At 36.0% G+C, this 20,638-nt stretch overlaps 1 protein-coding gene across 1 annotated transcript; it reads left to right on the forward strand.

The window, feature by feature from the left end:
* Nucleotides 1–8: 8 nt before the first annotated feature.
* LOC128239252 (PLAC8-like protein 1) lies at nucleotides 9–9,585 on the forward strand. Its single transcript, XM_052955814.1, has 4 exons — nucleotides 9–148; nucleotides 4,145–4,284; nucleotides 5,635–5,774; nucleotides 9,286–9,585. Exons 2-4 carry the CDS (start codon nucleotides 4,167–4,169, stop codon nucleotides 9,376–9,378), a joined length of 351 nt encoding a protein of 116 aa, XP_052811774.1. The 5' UTR covers nucleotides 9–148; nucleotides 4,145–4,166; the 3' UTR covers nucleotides 9,379–9,585.
* Nucleotides 9,586–20,638: the final 11,053 nt, after the last annotated feature.

Consider the following 20,638-nt stretch of genomic DNA (forward strand, 5'->3'; position numbering starts at 1 on the left):
TCTATTTGATACAACCCTTCCTTTTACCCGGGTCAAACTTATGAATGATAACCAGGCGGTTTAGTCATTTCAGCAAAGTGAATCGCCCGGTGAGCATACATTAATATTGAAGGGATATTTACCGACATCTTAAGGAATTTTCGGAAAAGTAAGCATTGGTAGATTCTCATACTCGGTACATATAGTATAGTCTTGTATACGTCTTACCACAGTTTCCTTAGTATGTCACTTTTTACCCTTTGCGTTTATGTATGAAATTATTATTTATATTACTTTATTTCTTTTATCTATGAAAGTGTTGAAAACAATTTCCAATCTTTCTGAAAACATACATAAAGTATTTCTAAGCATTTATGAAAAATATAATATATAAAAACATCACACAATCACGTTATGTTGTTGTTGTTTTTTATCCAAACATGTCGGCGTTATGCTTTCAAATTTCACCTTATTTATTAATTATTTATTTAACATACTTTATTTCAAGCATCACGTTCATAAAAATAAATATTCTTCGAGTAATTTGTTTTGTATCAAACGCCAACACCCCTAGTAGATTTGGAAAAGAAATAATAACACAAAACATATGAACATAACGGTCTCAGAATTGAGGTTGTCTAGTGCCCAAAGACACTATGGTAGGTGTAACAGCGTCGACGCCCAAAGGCACTATGGTAGGCGTAACAGCGTCGACGCCAAATAAAACCATGGTAGGTGTAACAGCGTCGACGCCCAATGATACCATGGAAGGTGTAACAGCGTCGACGCACAATGACACCATGGGAGGTGTAACAGCGTCGACGCCCAATGACACCATGGTAGGTGTAATATCGTCGACGCCCAAAGGCACAATGGTAAGTGTAACAGCGTCGACGCCCAATGAAACTATGGTAGGTGTAACAGCGTCGACGCCCAATGACACCATGGTAGGTGTAACAGCATCGACGCCCAATGAAACCATGGTAGGTGTAACAGCGTCGACGCCCAATGACACCATGGGAGGTGTAACAGCATCGACGCCCAATGACACCATGGGAGGTGTAACAGCGTCGACGCCCAATGACACCATGGGAGGTGTAACAGCGTCGACGCCCAATGACACCATGGTAGGTGTAACAGCGTCGACGCCCAATGACACCATGGTAGGTGTAACAGCGTCGACGCCCAATGACACCATGGTAGGTGTAACATCGTCGACGCCCAAAGGCACACTGGTAAGTGTAACAGCGTCGACACCCAATGAAACTATGGTAGGTGTAACAGCGTCGACGCCAAATGACACTTTGGTAGGTGTAACAGCGTCGCCGCCCAATGACACCATGGTAGGTGTATCAGCGTCGACGCCCATTGCACCGACTCGAGTGATATTTCGAGAACAAATAATTCAAAAATGATATTATGAACATTTGCACTTAGTCATGTTGTTTTCTTCGGCAGATATTACTTGCCTACATATATTCATGGTATTTAGCTGTTTGGAAACTTGTTTGCACGGTTTATTTATTTAGCAATTTGAATTACTGCGATGTGATATGAAAACCGTGTTTGACGTTGACTCAAGATTAAATCCCAAAACCATCGCCTAAATTCGTATGCTTTCTTCAGTCTAAAGACATTGAATGAGCTGCATTATTGTTCAGTATTCGATTATATAGATTAGAAGATGGAGACATACACAGTATGTGAACAGTCCACGTTAGTTCGACAGAAAAAAACACACAGCTACATGCAATTTAGCTGCCTTATGATTGAACAGTGTAAAAGCGACGTTTTGTGTGATGTTTTTAGATGAAATACAATATGTTTTACTATATATATTTACCTAGATTGTAGTCTCAGTGATTAGATTTAGATCATTAGAAACACCGTAATGCGGAACTGGTATTAAGCGATGATTACAAAATCGCGATATCAAGAACCCAAATGTACTCTGTTGAGTGCTTACAGCAAGCAAATTCTACTGGCATATTTTTGCGTCAGTTTGTCAACAACAACGACAGAGCTGGTGTTGGTTATCGGCTTGAAGCAGCTTGCGCTTGGTGAACGGAACTTGTTTACTACTCACTGTACAACATTTTGCACTTATCTAAAATTCAAATTAAATACATGTTGTATGGTGTACTAGTAAAACACCAGAGTGTTTCATGTTGTAAAAGAAAACAAAGACATGCGCAATCAACACAGTACCGCCTTCTTACAAGGAAAACAAATCATAGAGCAGCATTTTCTTTTGAAAGCCGCCTCTAATCTTCACGACCATCGACATACGCATTTCGTGTTGGAAACAATGAGAATGTTTGATAAACAAAGATACATTGTAATGTTACATCCTCAATTTTGCGCGGCATGTAGGACCGGGGAAATTATACTTTCTAAATCTAAATGTTATTTCGAATTCATCAAATATCGATTATGGTATAACTCTTATAATCTCACATAGCCAAATACATTTTCCCGTGTATTTTAAGACTACCTCATACAGACGTTTTGAAACATATTTGAAAGACCGATGAAAATGTTTGAAAACATGTCACAGTCGTTGGACCATGTATTCATTAAAGATCTTAAAATAACTTCAAATTATATTATAATGTACATGCAGGTTTTGACGTTATACGAATGCAACTTTTCATCATATTATATTCAGTACTTAACACAATTAAATTATTCTTATGTCAGTGGTACAGGCACCACAAACGTCAGCTGTAGCCAAAAGGAAACAACCTTACGAACGCTACCTTTGTTTAACGACACTAAGATAAAACAAACAACAACAAAAAACACCTTAAAGAACACAGGCAAACCTCGCCAGTGTACATCAATAACAACCGTCAATAAAAACATGGTGGAGAGTAAATACTGGTTTCTTGGTTATTTTGAAGACACAAACGGTGGGTTGAACTTGTGTTTTTAACAAACTAGGATGTGCTTACAAACAAAGCTTGAGTAATCTCAATCATCAAGAGGAATCCATTTGCTTCGGCGATGCCTTACATTATAACGTATGCATAAGGGCAAAAACACTAAGTAGGAAGTGACGTCACAGTAATACATGTTTTGTTCCTCTTTTTTTTAAAACCCATGACGCCCCATATACGGGCATCGTTTATCCACATCATACTGTTTGCTACTTTCCATTTTTGTAGGTTTTGAAGCTAAATGGTTCGTAGATAAAAAGAACGTGCTGAACATGCTGGATCTACTTGATATACGTTTCTATTGTTTACATTTTCCCACCTTGTCTGCGCAACTTTATCGAATACATAGTGGTTACGTTCAACACTTTTTGTTGTAACAAGAAACGCTTGTTTCTAATGTTGTTTAATGTTTAATGCGCAAGCTGAACTTTCACCCCATATATGGTGTTGAGGATCGTAAAATTTATAAATCAGTGTTATTTCGCGGGCAAAATCGGTCATTTCACTATACAATATAGTATCATTTCATCATACAATATAGTGTCATTTCACCATACAATACAATGCCATTTCACCATACAATATAGTGTTATTTCACCACACAATATAGTGTTATTTCACCATACAATAAAGTGCTATGTTTTCCATACAATATAGTGCCATTTCACCATACAATATAGTATTATTTCACCATATAATATAGTGCCATTTCACCATACAATACAGTGCCATTTCACCATACAATATAGTGCCATTTCACCATACAATATAGTGTTATTTCACCATATAATATAGTATCATTTCACAATATAATATTGTGTCATTTCACCATACAATACAGTGCCATTTCACCATACAATATAGTGTTATTTCACCATATAATATAGTATCATTTCACCATACAATATAGTGTCATTTCACCATACAATACAGTGCCATTTCACCATACAATATAGTATTATTTCACCATATAATAAAGTGTTATTTCACCATACAATACAGTGCCATACCATATAATACAGTGCAATTTCACCATAAAATATAGATTCTTTTCTCCATACAATATAGTGTCATTTTAATATACACTATAGTGTCATTTCACCATACAAAATAGATTATTTTCTCCATACAATATAGTCTCATTTTACTATACACTATAGTGTCATTTCACCATACAATATAGGAAATATATTGAGTTGTCTATAATCATAACGCATTTTTTGCAGTCCATACCAGTGAACAACACATATGAACACCGTAGTTGTAACCCAGCAGCCGGCGGGCAGACAAATGATGATCGGGTCCGTCCAGGGCCACAGGGACTGGGATAGCGGGCTCTTTGCCTGCTGCTCTGACTGCAAATCATGTGGGTTACAGTACTAACATTCTTTTGTAACGACGGCTCACTCTGTACATAGTCGTATCAATTGATGCTATCTGGTTATGTTTAAGTTATCTTTAAAGTCCTTATCTCGGTCAAGTAGAGTGTGTATCACTTAGAGGCTTCATTTAATACCCGGTGAATAATTTGGCAATGAATTAAATTTCAAATATTATACAACAGAAACTTTGACAAAAAGTATACATGTATATGCGTACACTCCATTTCATTCGTAGACTCTTGATTAAAATATGAACAAGTAAAGATTTTTTTTAAAAGTGGTGCAACATCATATTCATCAATTTGAAAAGTGAACTGCTACATCCGGTTCAAAATTTGATACAAATGAAATAGTTGTTGGAAGGGGATTCGATTGTAACCATTGTCACTGTCTTTGATTCGTGTCGGATTATCAAAAGCATTCGGATGTCCTCGGCAATTTGTATCGAAAACAACCTCGGATGTATTTGGACGGTTTATATACTCGAAAAGCGGTATGTTTAAGTCCGCTGCAAGTAGATCGCGTAGTAATTTTATTAAGCAGTTAAACTTTATGACTTGACTCTTGGAAATCTTAATTATGTTTGCAATTATACACTTCATTGGCAATCAATTTAAACTTAGATCAATACATAAACTCAAAAACACTACATTTAAATAATGATATAATTAAAAAAATACGAACTACTTCAACTGATGTATCTGCATATATCCTAGGTTGTTTTCGATAAAAATGGCCGAGGAGTTCCGAATATATCAAAAGCAGATGTCTCAATTTGCTGGTGATTTCATGATTTTGTTTACGTTTTTTTTTCAAAATTATACATTTGAAGGGCAAGTTCCTCACTCTGATCCCTTCGAAAGATAACAATCTGTTTATATGAATAGCAATAACATGTTTAATCATAGAAATGTGCCGAGTTTCAACCACAATGAATGTATGTGTTTGCCATTATTTACAACTTAAAAGACTATGTGCGCTCTAATTTCCTTATTTATTCTTATGAATGTTCATGTTTCAAAACAATCTGACACAGGCGATTGAGACGCCAGGTCGTACAAAAGTTCTCTAACCTGTATCAGTTGCTAGGGTAAGAGCTTGTCGGTAAACCGTGTTTGGCTGATTAAGAATCCCTCTTAAACAGAAAGAAGCCTATAAATGTAAAAGAAAATAGGTTTAAATGTTTAGCCACAAGTATTTCATTAAGGCGTGTTTGTTAATCATTAATTTTGTAACATTTTGCTGAACAATAAAAGTATTAAATTGTATTATCTTTCATCATATACATGTAGTTTGTTTGAGAGCAAAGCTTAGTTAACCCTTGTTATTGCCAGTGTTGATGACGTATTGTTGCCTACCGTGCGCCATCTGTGACATCTCGACACGGGCGGGAGAATGTATGTGCATGCCCTGGTTTGTCCCTGGGGGACTCCTGGCTCTCAGGGCCCGCATCAGGACCCTTGGAGGTATTCAGGTACGTTTAGTCGTGGAGTAGGATTAAAATATTTCAGAAGGAAAATGTGATTCTGTCGCCATACCCCTACCCTTATCCTGTCGCATATCAGAAAATATTCAAAGAGGAGCGGCCAATCCAACGACAAAGCTTTCTCGAGATATAATTAAGACAGGAGTGTGTATATATCACGTGATAAGTTGCGTCATAAATGCTACGTCGGAAGGCAATATTTTGTTTCGAATGAAGACTTTAAACAAAGATAACTCCACTTTGTCTTCGCCAATATTAAAGAAACGTGGCGCAGTCTACGCCGCTAACATAGCCACATCATAGCTCTTTTACCAGAGTTTGGTTGAGAGCTTAGTTAACATTGACAAATCTTTTCACAATACGGCCGTCTGACAGAGCATTGTCAAAACATTATTTTGTAAACAAGTTTGTCGAAGTGTTTGATGAAACTAACCACCTAATCAAACTCCGGTAATGAAACAAAGGTGGGGCTCTTAAAGCGGCATAGACTGCCCTTTGTTTCATCTAAAATGGTAAAGAAATAGAAAAATTATCTTTTTTTATCTGTGTAAAGTCTTCATGAAATGCAAAATATTGCCTCCGACGTAGCATATATGACGCTATTTATCACGTGGTATACACACACTGAAGTTCAATTACGTCATTATTGTAGACAAACCGGTGACAAGGCATATATATATATATATACACAGCGAGCAAGGACAAATGAATATCCATCAATATGTCATATTTACAGGTTATCTAAACAGGAAGTGAAAGAAGTATGATATAAACACGAAAGAAACATGAATTTTGTCATGCATTATGTATTTTTTTCCAACCGATGTCTCGCGATTCGTGATCAAACATCGGAATATGTCGGTGGTTTTTGTCCAAATAGCCACTCCTAGTTTCAAGACGAGGACTTATGGACGTATAGTTAATTTAGTACATTTGTTGTTCCTGGTGAAAATAAAGTAACCTGTCTCTGACCAACCTTAAAACAAGAAGTCTTTGTACGATTTGAAAAATAAAAAAGGACAACTACTACTAATATTTTTTTTATGTTTTGTTTTTATTACTAAAAAAAAATAACAGCACGAAAATGAATTGAAATGAAACAATGGCAATGTATTACATGTTACTCCAAAAATCGAAATATATGTATTTGCATCACAATATTGGAGACTAATGGGGGCATTTCTAATAAATGTACCATTTTAAATACAGGAATAAAATCGAAAGTCCATACAAAATATCGGTCATATTTGCAAGCTGTATAAAAATAATCATTTACATAAAAGTACTAGTTATTATTCATTTAATTTAAGGACCATGTACGTTGCGTAGAAAACAAACAGTCCTGTATGCATCATAATCTACGTTACGAAGATTTGTTTCATAACTGCCAAAGATAAAATATTTGTGTTCAATAGCAATCTTTAATGGAATGAAAACGTGCCAGTGACAGTGTGCGTTTCATCGTTTGCCCTTGAAGGTATATATATATTGAAGATGCCAAATTTAAATCTAATCACGTTCTTCAGAAATAAATCATTTTATAAGCAAGTGTTTTCAATCATAAACACTTGAAAAAGCTCATTATGTAAATAAATCCATGCATGTTAACTTTAAATCTTTACCGATCAATACCGCCTTTAATATTCAAATAGAATTATGTGAGATTGCACGAAACTGCACTTAAATTGAATAAGTTTCAGGGTTTTTTTTCGCGCTGAACTCGTGTTTTGCATAAAGCTGCTTTTAATCTAAGAAGTTTCAGTAGGCTTTGTTTTTGCTTGACTCTTGCCTTGCATTTATGAGGCACGTTTCTTGCATGTTTGAGACTCGTACTTTGCATGTTTGAGACTCGTGTCTCGCATGATTCAGACTCGTGTTTTGCATGTTTTGGACTCGTGTCTTGTATATGTGTGAGACTCGTGTCTCTAATGATTCAGACTCGTGTCTTGCATGTTTGAAACTCGTGTCTTGCATATGTTTGAGATTGGGTCAAACATGTTTGAAACTCGTTTCTTGCATTTCTGAGACTCGTGTCTTGCATGTTTGAGACTCGTGTCTTGCATGTTTGAGACTCGTGTCTCGAATGATTCAGACTCGTGTCTTGCATGTTTTGGACTCGTGTCTTGCATATGTTTGGGACTCGTGTCTCGAATGATTCAGACTCGTGTCTTGCATGTTTGAGACTCGTGTCTTGCATGTTTGAGACTCGTGTCTCGAATGATTCAGACTCGTGTCTCGCATGATTCAGACTCGTGTCTTGCATGTTTGAAACTCGTTTCTTGCATATGTTTGAGATTGGGTCAAACATGTTTGAAACTCGTTTCTTGCATGTCTGAGACTCGTGTCTTGCATGTCTGAGACTCGTGTCTTGCATGTCTGAGACTCGTGTCTTGCTTGCTTGAGACTCGTTTATTGCATCTATGAAACACTTATCTTGCATCTTTGAGACCCGTCTGTTTCAATGCTCCATCTTCGGTGACTGCATGGCAATAACTGTTATACACGTTTGTTTCAAGGTTCCGTCTTCGGTTACAGCATTGCAATAAACGTTATACCCGTCTGTTTTAGGGTTCCATCTGCGTTGACTGTATTGCAATAACTGTTATACCCGTCTGTTTTAGGGTTCCATCTGCGGTGACTGTATGGCAGTAAATGTTATGACCGTCTGTTTCAGGTTTCCATCTGCGGTGACTGCATGGCAATATATATTATTTCCGTCTGTTCCAGGGATCCATCTGCGGTGACTGCATGGCAATATATATTATTTCCGTCTGTTCCAGGGTTCCATCTGCGGTGACTGCATTGCAATAAATGTTATGACCGTCTGTTTCAGGGTTCCATCTGCGGTGGCTGCATGTCAATATATATTATTTCCGTATGTTCCACGACTGCATTGCAATAAATGTTATGACCGTCTGTTTCAGGGTTCCATCTGCGGTGGTTGCATGTCAATATATATTATTTCCGTATGTTCCAGGACTGCATTGCAATACATGTCATGACCGTCTGTTTCAAGGTTCCTTCTGCGGTGACTGCATTGCAATAAATGTTATGACCGTCTGTTTCAGGGTTCCATCTGCGGTGGCTGCATGTCAATATATATTATTTCCGTATGTTCCAGGACTGCATTGCAATACATGTCATGACCGTCTGTTTCAAGGTTCCTTCTGCGGTGACTGCATTGCAATAAATGTTATGACCGTCTGTTTCAGGGTTCCATCTGCGGTGGCTGCATGTCAATATATATTATTTCCGTATGTTCCAGGACTGCATTGCAATACATGTCATGACCGTCTGTTTCAAGGTTCCTTCTGCGGTGACTGCATTGCAATAAATGTTATGACCGTCTGTTTCAGGGTTCCATCTGCGGTGGCTGCATGTCAATATATATTATTTCCGTATGTTCCAGGACAGCATTGCAATACATGTCATGACCGTCTGTTTCAAGGTTCCTACGCGGTGACTGCATGGCAATAACTGTTACGCCCGTCTGTTTCAGGGTTCCATCTGCGGTGACTGCATGGCGATGTCGTGTTGTGGCCTGTGCGCCATTTGTCAAATGCAGAGAGAACTGGAAGCTATGGGCCTTTAACTTGACCAACAGTCCGGGTCATTTCTGTTAGTGATCTTGGAGTTATATCCTTATACTGGTCATGCACCTTTCACAGAAATGAACAAGAACATGATTGCTTTGCTTTTGTAAACAAAGACACATTACGAAATGTTTGCATAGTTAATCATTTGGACAATTCTACGAAAATGTTTAACATACTTGAGCGATAATAAAACATAAGAACCATTTCTTATTATTGTGATAATTATGGCAATTACACTGTTTACTGAGCGATACCAATATGAGGGTTGCAAAAGACTAGCTCTGCATCTGTTGTCTTATATACATTTTTAAAGGTACAGGTAGAAAGAACGAGTTTAAAATGCGTTCAAATACGTTTGCGAACCCTCTCCTTTATAGGGTCACATAAGAATGTGAAGGCATTTGGTATATTAGAACCGATAGGTTCAAATTGATTCAATTAATTGTTAAATTTGAGGTCGTTACGGGCAGTAGGCAGGACTCCGTGTTTCCTGAAGAAGCCTGACAAAGCATGGTCTTTAGGTTGGTTGTATACCGCTAGGCCTGCAGACTTTTAAAACCGTAAATAGGAATCTACCATCGGCAGATTGACATTACATTTTTAACATTTGACGAATGAATTAATGCACGTACTTGCGTATCAACCCTGGGGTTGTTAGAATGCGCTGATCAACGACCTAATTTGCATTTACGATCTGCTCTTATAGAGCACTACGGAGCTGCGTTCTGCATATCAAGTAGCTTGCTAAAAGTAGCGTTGTAATATGGTGTGCGATAAATATAGTGCGAATATCAAATCTAAATAACTTAAATAAAACTATAATATTTCATTTTATCTTACAATCGGTTTTCAATGATTGTAATGTATTTATAAGTGTGTTTTCTATGTTAAATTAGCTTGTAAAATCGGCTCTTTCTTGACATTTTTATTACAATTGCGAGTTTGTACTCACACAAAATAAATGCTTATGCGACTATGTCGCATCAAACCATTGACTTGTGTAAGTACATACTAACAACCTTTAACCAAGAGTAAATACATATTATATACTTATTACAATTAAAATCAAAGCTCTTAAAGCATTCACAGGCATTCGGCCTTCTACAATTTGTGAGTACAGTCATGCAATGCCGAACGGAACGAGACGTGAGTGAAGAGTTCTCAGTTTGTACGTCAGTAAGTTCAGCTCAAAATCTTAAGCATTTTGCATGTGAATATTTATAAACCACTGATATAAATATGTTCATTTTGTCAACGATTGACATTATTTATGTTGAGGGCAATATCAAGATACATCAATACATACAGGATACAAAAAGTATATGGGTGATTCGATCCGGAGGAATTTTGCGCCATTGTAGAAAGTAACCTTAAACAAAAACTTAAATTGCATGTCCAATGCATTTGGTTGGATTCATTCGGTTAAGCTGGCATACCCTGGAAGTAAATTAAATACGACCCAGTCAAAGTGAAGAGTATATTTTACTAAAATGCCTAAATGCTTAATCCGTTGCAGTACATTGTTCCAGATAAGGTTGGATATGCAATTAAGTATAACTCCATACTTTTGTAAGGTTCAAGGCGCAAAGTTATGAGCTCCTCAAACTCTATTATAAGATATTTATGTGATAAAAAATTAAGAAACATTTCATTCGTAATAATTAAACTAAGTTGGGTTAAAGTTGTTCTTATATATAATAATTATAACATAAAAAAATGTTTAACACTTTTGACAACTTTGTATCTACCTTTTAAAGCCATTATGTTAGGCCTATCAGGAATCCGGGGAATTTTGTATCTATTGCCATTTCCAAAGGAAACGATGTACTTGCTGCCGCTCCCTCTTGATTTGTTTAAATTTTACATACGCTTAGCATTCTGATTGTATTAATATATGTGTGTATTTTATGTGTGAATTTGAGCATGTGTGTGAACCCATGCGTACCTTAAAGTTATAGTTATCAAATACGTATATGTCATGGTTTTGCTTGGTTTTTATTTCTCTTTCCCTTTTCTGTCACTTCCTGCTCACGTGCCGCGCTTCCGGTGGTGTTCCCCAGACTGTTGTGGGTTTCTATTTTAATATCACTAGTAAGCCTCGACACTTGTGGCCAAAAGTTCAATATGCAAAGATAAGTATTATTTATGAATTTCAATCATCTCCTAATTGAACGAGAAAGATTTGCAATAATGCGGTTATAAAATGCAAAACATTACAAGGTATGATATCGAAACGCCCTGGGTTTAACCTCAATTAATACGTGCTAAAACCAACTTTAAATGTGCGTATTACTCGGTATATCTCTCGATATATCATAGAGGTTGACAGAATGTAGACCAAATTTTTCGTTCAAATAATCATAAAATATCATCTTCGACTGTCGATAACAGGTTCCTAAACATTGAGTAAACAACATTTTGAAGCTATGCATCCAGGTAAACAAATCCACTTGAAAAACACTGCAATTTTAATGTTTAAATTGAAAATGTCATTTTCATCACAACCACCCACTCGAGATGCCATTTGCTAATGAAGGCGGCTACTTATCACAGTGAAAGTTTTATTTTTTCTCTCAATCTTAGATGACAAGCTTTATTGGTCAAAAGTAATATTAGATAATAGAGTTAAATGGAAAAAACGCCAGAGGTGTTCTGTGGCACTTCAGAATGCTTACATTAGTGATGAAATATTAAGGGAGATAATCTGAAGATCATATGAGTGTGTATGTTCTTGCTTCCCTTGATTTAAGACAAGTTCACGTGTCAATTCAAACAAAGACTATTTTGTATTTTCACAGGCAATAATTGATTGGAATTGCTCATGTTAAAGGGCTGTACCCCGTATGATGAAATAGCGAAAAAAAAGAAGAAAACTGTCATAAACTTGTTAACGATGTGTACAATGCATAGAAACTTACTAACTGAAGTACCACATAGTTTACAATTAATTTATTTTTCGCAGTTTTTTCGTATTGTTTCATTAAAAACGATTACTAGGTATGTCTACCTAGTAGAATTCATTCCGTATGCGTGATTGGCTAGTCGATGTTATCACGTGATATTACCAAGTTAGGTATATACCATGTTATCTGGTACTGGTGATGCAACCGTGTACTTTTATTATTCATCTCTGACGATGCCGCCGTGAATCAGCCTTGCCGCTTTTTTGTAACTGTATAACATTTGTATATAATTGTGGTATCATTACGGTTGGTGAGGCCCGGCATCTAGTGGTAAGACAGATCCTGTAAATCGGGATGACAAACGGTTTGAGGTTTCAGAGTTTTTTTCCTTAAAAGAGGGGGTTATCTCAGTTTTTCCTTAGTCATTCGACCACGTCTGCTCACATGTTGCAGCAATCGGAACTCCTCGGCTAGTATCAAAATATGGCATCGGATATAATACGGGTCGTAAGAAAATAGTCCATCATGGCCGACCAAGAAGATGTTCAAATAACCAAGAGATATGTTAGACAAAGACAGAATGAGGAGCGAACTATTACCACTTATTTGTGTGTAAGTGTTATTTTTATACTTGTTGTATTTTATCAAAATATAAAAATGGTTTTAAAAAAGCCCTAATGAGAAACTAAATGGAAATGTCATTAATTCTTAGTGGGTGGGGTAAAGTCTTCTTCCATTTGACAGATTCTAAGATATACATTTCATTTCATTAACTTGATTTTTTTTATAATTAAAATTTACATTCTTTTAACCAAGGATGTATGGTTGATATGTCCGTGAGTGTTGGTATCGAACAGCTTTTAAAATGTAATGGCACAATTGATGCCTGTTCACTAATATAGCTCTTTAAATAAATTAGATCTTCATTCAAGTGCTTTAGCAAAATGAGTTTGAACGCATAAACCAGCACACATTTTTTTCAAGCTGGGAGTAAGATTACTATTATTGGTCCCAGTTTCAAATTCATGGTTAAATTCTATGATATCCACCGGTGGTGATGCAGAAACATTGAAAAATGCGTACATTTTTACTGTGCCAATGAAATGCAGACATTTGAATTTTAATCTTATGGTCATTTTCAGGGAGCAGTATGGTACCAGTGGTGCAGCCGACTGAATTCTTGGCTTGTTCTAATGAAAAAAGACGGATGAGGTCGAAATTGGAACAATAATTTACCAATCAAGTATCCTATTGGTTTAAGCCCAAATGTACCTGCATGTATGTACAATTAATCAACAAGGATTGATATTATTATTATTAAAATATCAACATTGTAGTGGAATTTAAACATGATAACAATTTCATTTCATATTCTTAAATTTACCAGTAGCCCAGAGCTAAAAGCTGCTCTCTCACAGATTGACAGTTCTTCTTGGTCATTCTTCAAAAGCCCTCAATTGATATCAAAGGAGTAATAAAATAAAAATGTACACACATATATGGCTTAAAGCAATAGCAACAAATTATTTCCAAACAATTGAAATCTGTTCTATTATGTGTGACCTTATATGACTAAGTAGAAGGCATTTATACCAAATTTTCAATCTTGAATATATAGACTGTGATCTGATATTATATAAGGCAGAACAGTAAAACTGTGAGGATGCAGCTTTAATTTGGTGTTGCCCTTAATATTTTGTGAATATTTTTCTGTTGTTGTACAGGCTTTTAAAATAATTGATCTGAAAATATAATTCCTATTATTTCTGTTGTATTTTATGTTTTCTATTTTAGGCACTGGAATCCGAATGAAATCAAAAATGCCATTGTATGAGGATTGACCTGCAATGCATGGAAATCATCTAACACAACTGCAACGCCTACCTTGGGGAAATGAGTGCAATATGGAAACAAAGCGTTCAGTGAAACATCTTGTCATCTCAAATATTTGATGACTCAATACTGATGTGAAGTTGCAGATAAAAGTCCTATATTAAGGAGGGAAGATAACTACAAAAACAGAAACAGATGACATTGTCAGACCAAATAAAGGAGAACTATTTTGTTCAGTTAAATTTTTAAGTCTTTAGAAAAGCCTTTAATAGGGCACATCCTTGCAAATGCCATATTGAAAACTGGGCTCTTTAAAATGTAAAAAGGTGAAAGTGGTCTAGAGGATTATGGATAAGCTTCAAATCCAAGGTGTGGGTTCAAGCCCCTCCAAGATACTTTCTCATGACCTCAGGAAAAGGATGTCCGTACTTGTTTCTACTTTGGCAACAGACTTAAGAGTGCTTCTGTAAGCTTCCATAGCAATTTGATTAGGCATAAAATAAGATACTAGCTGACAATTGCAAACAGTTTTTCCATTTGTGTTGATTTGTTTTTCAGTCTGTTGGAATGTTTATTAGAAGTGATGAGCATTGCTTACCGCAACCAATATTTATTTTCTTTATTGTTTCTTTAAGTTGAATTTAACGAACACATAACATGACTTGTGATTTTACAGATGCATGTTTATTTTGTTGATTGTATGAGTTTATTTTCTCAAATGATGTAATAAAAGTTATTCTGAATGTCCTTTTTTTAGTTTGAAGAAAATGTATTGAGGCTTTGGCATAGCATAGTGTCATCATCATCATTATTGTTGTGTGCAAGTAAAACATTCAAAACTATGTATTAAAAACCAAACCGTCAAGCAAAGTACTCAAAGAGGCACAAGGATATTGCTAAAGAGACCGGTAATATATTTAGACAAATAAAATGCATAGAAAGATCTATACCTCTGACACATGGTAATGCTTTAGTCCTCTCATTGTGTGTTTATGGTTAAGACTGAGACTTACAGTATCTTTTATAATGAAGACTTAAATTTGTATGGCAACTTAAAGCCATATATATATATATATATATATATATATATATATATATATATATATATATATATATATATGGGGATTAAATGCCAGAAAGATTGTGAAGTCTTCCAAAATACTCAATGCACTTAAAAGAGCTTGGCACAGAAATGAAAGTAAAAATGGGAGCAATAACTAAATTATCATTAATTTTACATTGGATTGCATACAGATGGCTCTGTTATTGCTTGACTAATATTAAAAATAAAATTAAGGGACATGTTGATCAAAATTGTAATTATTCTTGTTTGCATTTTATGGAGTTGGACATTTAAGAGTCATTGTGTGAAGAGTGATCTAAAGGCTAATTATTCGAAATAGATTAAGTAATAATGAAAAAATGTCAGGTATACATTGCTGAAAAGCTTAGTAACAAGGCTAAATATTTGTTCAAAAAAATCAATTGAGTATCTTATCAGTTACTGTTTTGGTGTTGTTGTTTTTAATAAAGAATGACAATTTACTCAAAGATATTGAGACTTATAATTATTGATTTAGACAAATAGAATGTGTATAGACACTTTTAATGAGTGGGTTTCTCCAAAGCCTAGGAGGTAAAGTGAAGCATGACCTGCCGTGAACAAATACTATTTGAAGACAAGTTCTATCAACTTAGTGCACCAGTCAATTGTACTCCCCCCCCCCCCGACCCCAGGTCCGGGGGTATACTGGGGTTAAACGAGGAAATGGGACGTGTTTTTACCTATCAGGTGGCCCTGCAGTGCTTGGTTAATGCGATGGTTTTGTCTTCGCTTAAAATATAGAGGGGAATGGGCCTTAACTAGATTCCCTGGGGTGTGGGGGCATTTTGCAGGGATTTTACCATTTTATCATCCGCGCATGGTGGGGTTTTAGCCGGGGTTAGCTGTACTGAAAGTCAAAGTCCCCGCTATTCCCCGGACCGGGGTGGGGGTGGGTGGGCGTGGTTACAATTGACTGGTGCATAGCCACATGACCGTTGTATGGTACTACCAATTGAGCTTACTGGGTGGCTAGTCACCGCCCCACCCCAACCCCCCTTTGGCCACAGAACTGTTTAGACAAAAACATTCACTTTGCACCCCAAACCCAATAATGCTGAAGTAAAGGTATGCATGGCTATCAGCTGGTAAAGCTGACTGGGTGCCAAGCTCGCACCCACCCACAACCCACAAAACTCTGCGCAATGCAATTAATGATTTTACAGAATAGTAATGCTGTTAGAATGGCAAAGCATGGTGTGAAAATTAACACAAGCAAAGTATGACTTAAAACTTACATTTCATAGGGTAATCGTATGGCTGTTGAGAAAATGCTGACATTTAGTCCATGCATGCATTTAATCCGATGTAAATGATTCATGCATGCCATGAACCGTATGATCATTTCAATTACTGTCAAGTACATTTTCTGTTTAGTCCACCTAAATGGCCGTCAATGAGTCTGTTGACGATTTTTAGACTATGGCAGACTCGAGACGTCGCTACAGGGATACACATGAAATGTCAAAATAATAAAAAGTATCCCTGATCGCTCATTATTGTAGCTTATTTTCTGTGTACTCATGATTTTTCTAGAGGAAACAGAGTGCTTCATGTATATGGAAACATCTAAGTATTCATAAAACGAACATTATTTGAGGTTACAATAAATATTTTCTCTTTAACTACCACATTTAATTTAACACAATCAATTTCCTTGTTGTTACAATGGGCCTTCTTTACGCGGATTGAAAACGGTGTTAATCGCCGGTAGCCGCATCGCACTTTCGTATATCCTTACTACTATTTACGAGGTCTATCTCGAAGCCTGCCGGAGATGGCCGAGTTGTTACGATTGATGTTGCAGTTGCATGCTGTTTATGTTTATCGGGTTCCAAAGTGCTCTTCCCAGATTTTCAAATGATAGCATTGCTTTGTTTTGTTGTCTATAATTATGAGTTTAGAGAATGGCCGGTATTCAGGGCCGTACGAATGCAAGTGAATCAAGTTACTCAATACACCCAAACTATTGTGTAAATTTCATCAAGATCGTTTTCTCTTTTGGCTTTATCTTTCTTTTAAGAGTTTGCTCACTGAAAAATACAAACTTCAGTGTGCTTCATAAATATTTCCATTACAATAAATTCTAAATTAGTCACTGTGCGTGCGGTTAAGATTTTGGTCACTGAAAAATAAGAAAATCAACGAAAGTCTTTAATAACAATACCGGGAGTATAGTTAAGTACCGGGGTCTAGTTCCGGGAGTAAAGTCTGGTGTCAGGGTTATAGTCTAGCCGCGGTGTATAGTCTAGAACCGAGCATATACTTAAACACCGCAGGAATATTATGGTCTAGTACCGGGGGTATTGTGTAGAACCAGGAGTATGGTATAGTACCGAGGTTATGGTCTAGAACCGGGGGTTTGGTCTAGTACTGGTAGTATGGTCTAGAACCGGGAGTATTGTCAAGTACCGGGAGTATGGTCTAGTACCGAGGTTATGGTCTAGAACCGGCCGTAAAATCTAGTACCGAAGGTATAGTCTAGTTCCGGGAGTATAATCCTATTTGAAGGGTATACTCTAGTACCGTAGTGTAGTCTAGTAGTACCTGGATTATAGTATGGTACCGGGTTTTTATGGACTTATACCGGAGCTATAAGCTAGGGTATGACCTAGTACTGGGGGAAAGCAATGTCTAAACTCGAACTGCTTATCGAGTGTGTCATATCTTTATTGATTTAACTGCTGTAACAAATGGTGTTGGTGTTATTATGACAAGAAGACAAATTAACGTCATGTTAGGCGTTACACTTTTTAGCCTGATCTTATTACGTTTCAAACGTATTTGATTGAATTATCAGGAATGCTTATGCATTTTAAGATAAACGATGCCTCGACGTTCACGTGGCTTATACTCCCCGAGTTCTCAGTTCCATGCGCAAGTACCCACAAAGGCTTTCACGAGCGCTCGTTATTCAACCTTTATATAGGTGTTTCCTGAATAATCGGAGATGGTTGCCAATAGTGTGTCTCTATAGTTGGCCGATTTACAATTAAAATTTGCCTAGCATGTCCCTCAAAAATATCATGTACAGTATTTATTGCTGCTAGCCGGTCCACTTTTAGAGGTACCAAGGCACTTCATGGATAATGATCGAACGTGGTTGTAAATACTTTAATCAAAGCGCTTAAAGCGTTGAAAGGCTTATTTCCCGCAACGATTTGTGAGTTTAATTATGCAATTGGTGACCATACTTTACAAGTCGTCAGCCAGTACACCTACTTGTGTCTTCTTTTGGATGAGCATTTAGATTTTGAAAAAAAAGAGCTGGAAGAGCACTAGGGCTCATGATAGCAAAAACGAAAAGCCTGGGTGGCATGCCATATAATGTTTTCACAAAACTATATGAAAGCTCGGTGTGGCCCATCGTTGCTTATGGTGCCTCTATATGGGGTACTAAGTGCTACTCCAGTATAAATGCGGTGCAAAATAGGGCTATGCGCTTTCATCTAGGTCTGTGAAAATATATTCCAACTGCGGCTCTATATGGTGAACTTGGTTGGCGACCCGCTTTTGTGAAACAGTGAAGATCTGTAGCTAGACAATGGCATATATTTAATAATATGAAAAGAACTAGGTTGAACTATAAAATATATGAATACTGTAATAAAAAAGCAAGTCCTAGATGCAAAAACTGGCAATATATTTTTGTACAACAATTAGAAAAAAACAGATTTGTTAAATCTGCTTATTACACATTCTCAGTTCTCATCGAAAAGATTTTGTGATTTTGTTGAAAATAATACATGTAGTATGGATTTATATGTTAATACATGTAAAAATTGTATAACCAGTGCAACTGGTCCTAGTGGACGTGGCAGAAATAAGTTGAGAACATATCAACTATTAAAATCTCAATTTGAAACTGAGTCCTATGTATCAATTCCAATGCCTATAAAATATAGAACAGCACTTGCTAAGTTTATGTGCGGGGTAGCACCTCTTCGTCTGGAGACTGGCAGATATGAAAATCTGGCGCTGAATGATAGAACCTGTCCTATATGTAAACAAGATGTTGAGTCAGAATTACATGTGTTAACTAAGTGCTCTGCTTACCAACCACTTAGAAATTCTCTATATGATAAAGCTAAGGATATCAATGCTGAGTTTGTAAACATGGATGATGTACATAAGTGTGTTTTTTTACTCTCCAATACAGATATTGTTAAATATACAGATATTGTTAAATTAACCGCCATAACCTGTTTTAATATACTTGAAATCTGTTTCAATGATTTGTTCAAGTAGTTAAGAGATAATCCTTTAGATGTATAATAGTTTCTTAGCTTAAATGAGTCATGTAAATAAGATTAAGTTGTTCGTTTTTTAGAGTAAACTTAATTGTTTTAATCCTTTATCAACAATGTCGAGATATGTTGTTTTTTAGTCTCCTGTAATTCAATTTTATGAATGGATGTGCACTGAACTCTTAGATATTTGTATTTTATGCTTGCTCATGTTGTGTACATATGAGACATGAATAAACTATAAAACTATATTATGACAAATTATGACAATTTACATAGTTAAAGATAAGTTTTCAAATGTGATTGAGTATAACTCCACACTTTTGAAAATAATTGGGTATCTCACATTATAAATGAGTAGTTCAAGTTTCTATTACCCCATCGTTTTGATTTTAATTGAGAAACAACAATGAACGATTATTTGTTTATTAGTGTGATTTGAAACAATTAATGGTAATAACTTAATAATCAAAAATAAGTGAGTGCACAACTTGCATGACATATACAACGCATACCATTATGACAATAACTCACAACACACATTAACTACGTAGAGTACGTTTTGCATTACAATAGCATTATGGCAATAATAGTGAACACTACATAAGACTTACACATTAAATGCAATTGTTTAACAATACCAAAAGAAATAAGAAATGTCGAAAAACAATGGTTCTTACGAATGATACCAAGTTAAATCTGAAAAAGGTGCAAAAATGGGAAAAAAAGAAAAACAAGTTATTTGGTATGTCAACAAATATCATGAACCTACAGGGCTGTCATATCCCATCTTTTAACAAAATATTACTCCTACATATTTGTGATTAAAATATATATAGAAAGAGTCAAATTCCAATAGTTTATGGAAGTTTACACGAAAATATGCTCATTCCAAGACAATTATTTTGTCAAAACAGTCAATCTGTGTTAGTGCAGCTTAAATATCAGAAAATCACTACAAATTAACACAAAAAATAAACATAATAGCATAAGTTCGTTTATTATAATTCTAAATGATACCATAAGCATTTAAATTACTTGTAAAGAAATCGACTGTTTGGAATAATTTGCTTTTGTTAACATACCCACATATGTTTTGGCTTTTGACTCGCCATAGTCCTGCAATGTCGCTGGTCGATTATTGATCCTCCGATTGATTTAGCATCGCATA

This window comes from Mya arenaria, chromosome 6 (genome assembly GCF_026914265.1).
Source record: "Mya arenaria isolate MELC-2E11 chromosome 6, ASM2691426v1".
NCBI classification, from domain to species: domain Eukaryota; kingdom Metazoa; phylum Mollusca; class Bivalvia; order Myida; family Myidae; genus Mya; species Mya arenaria.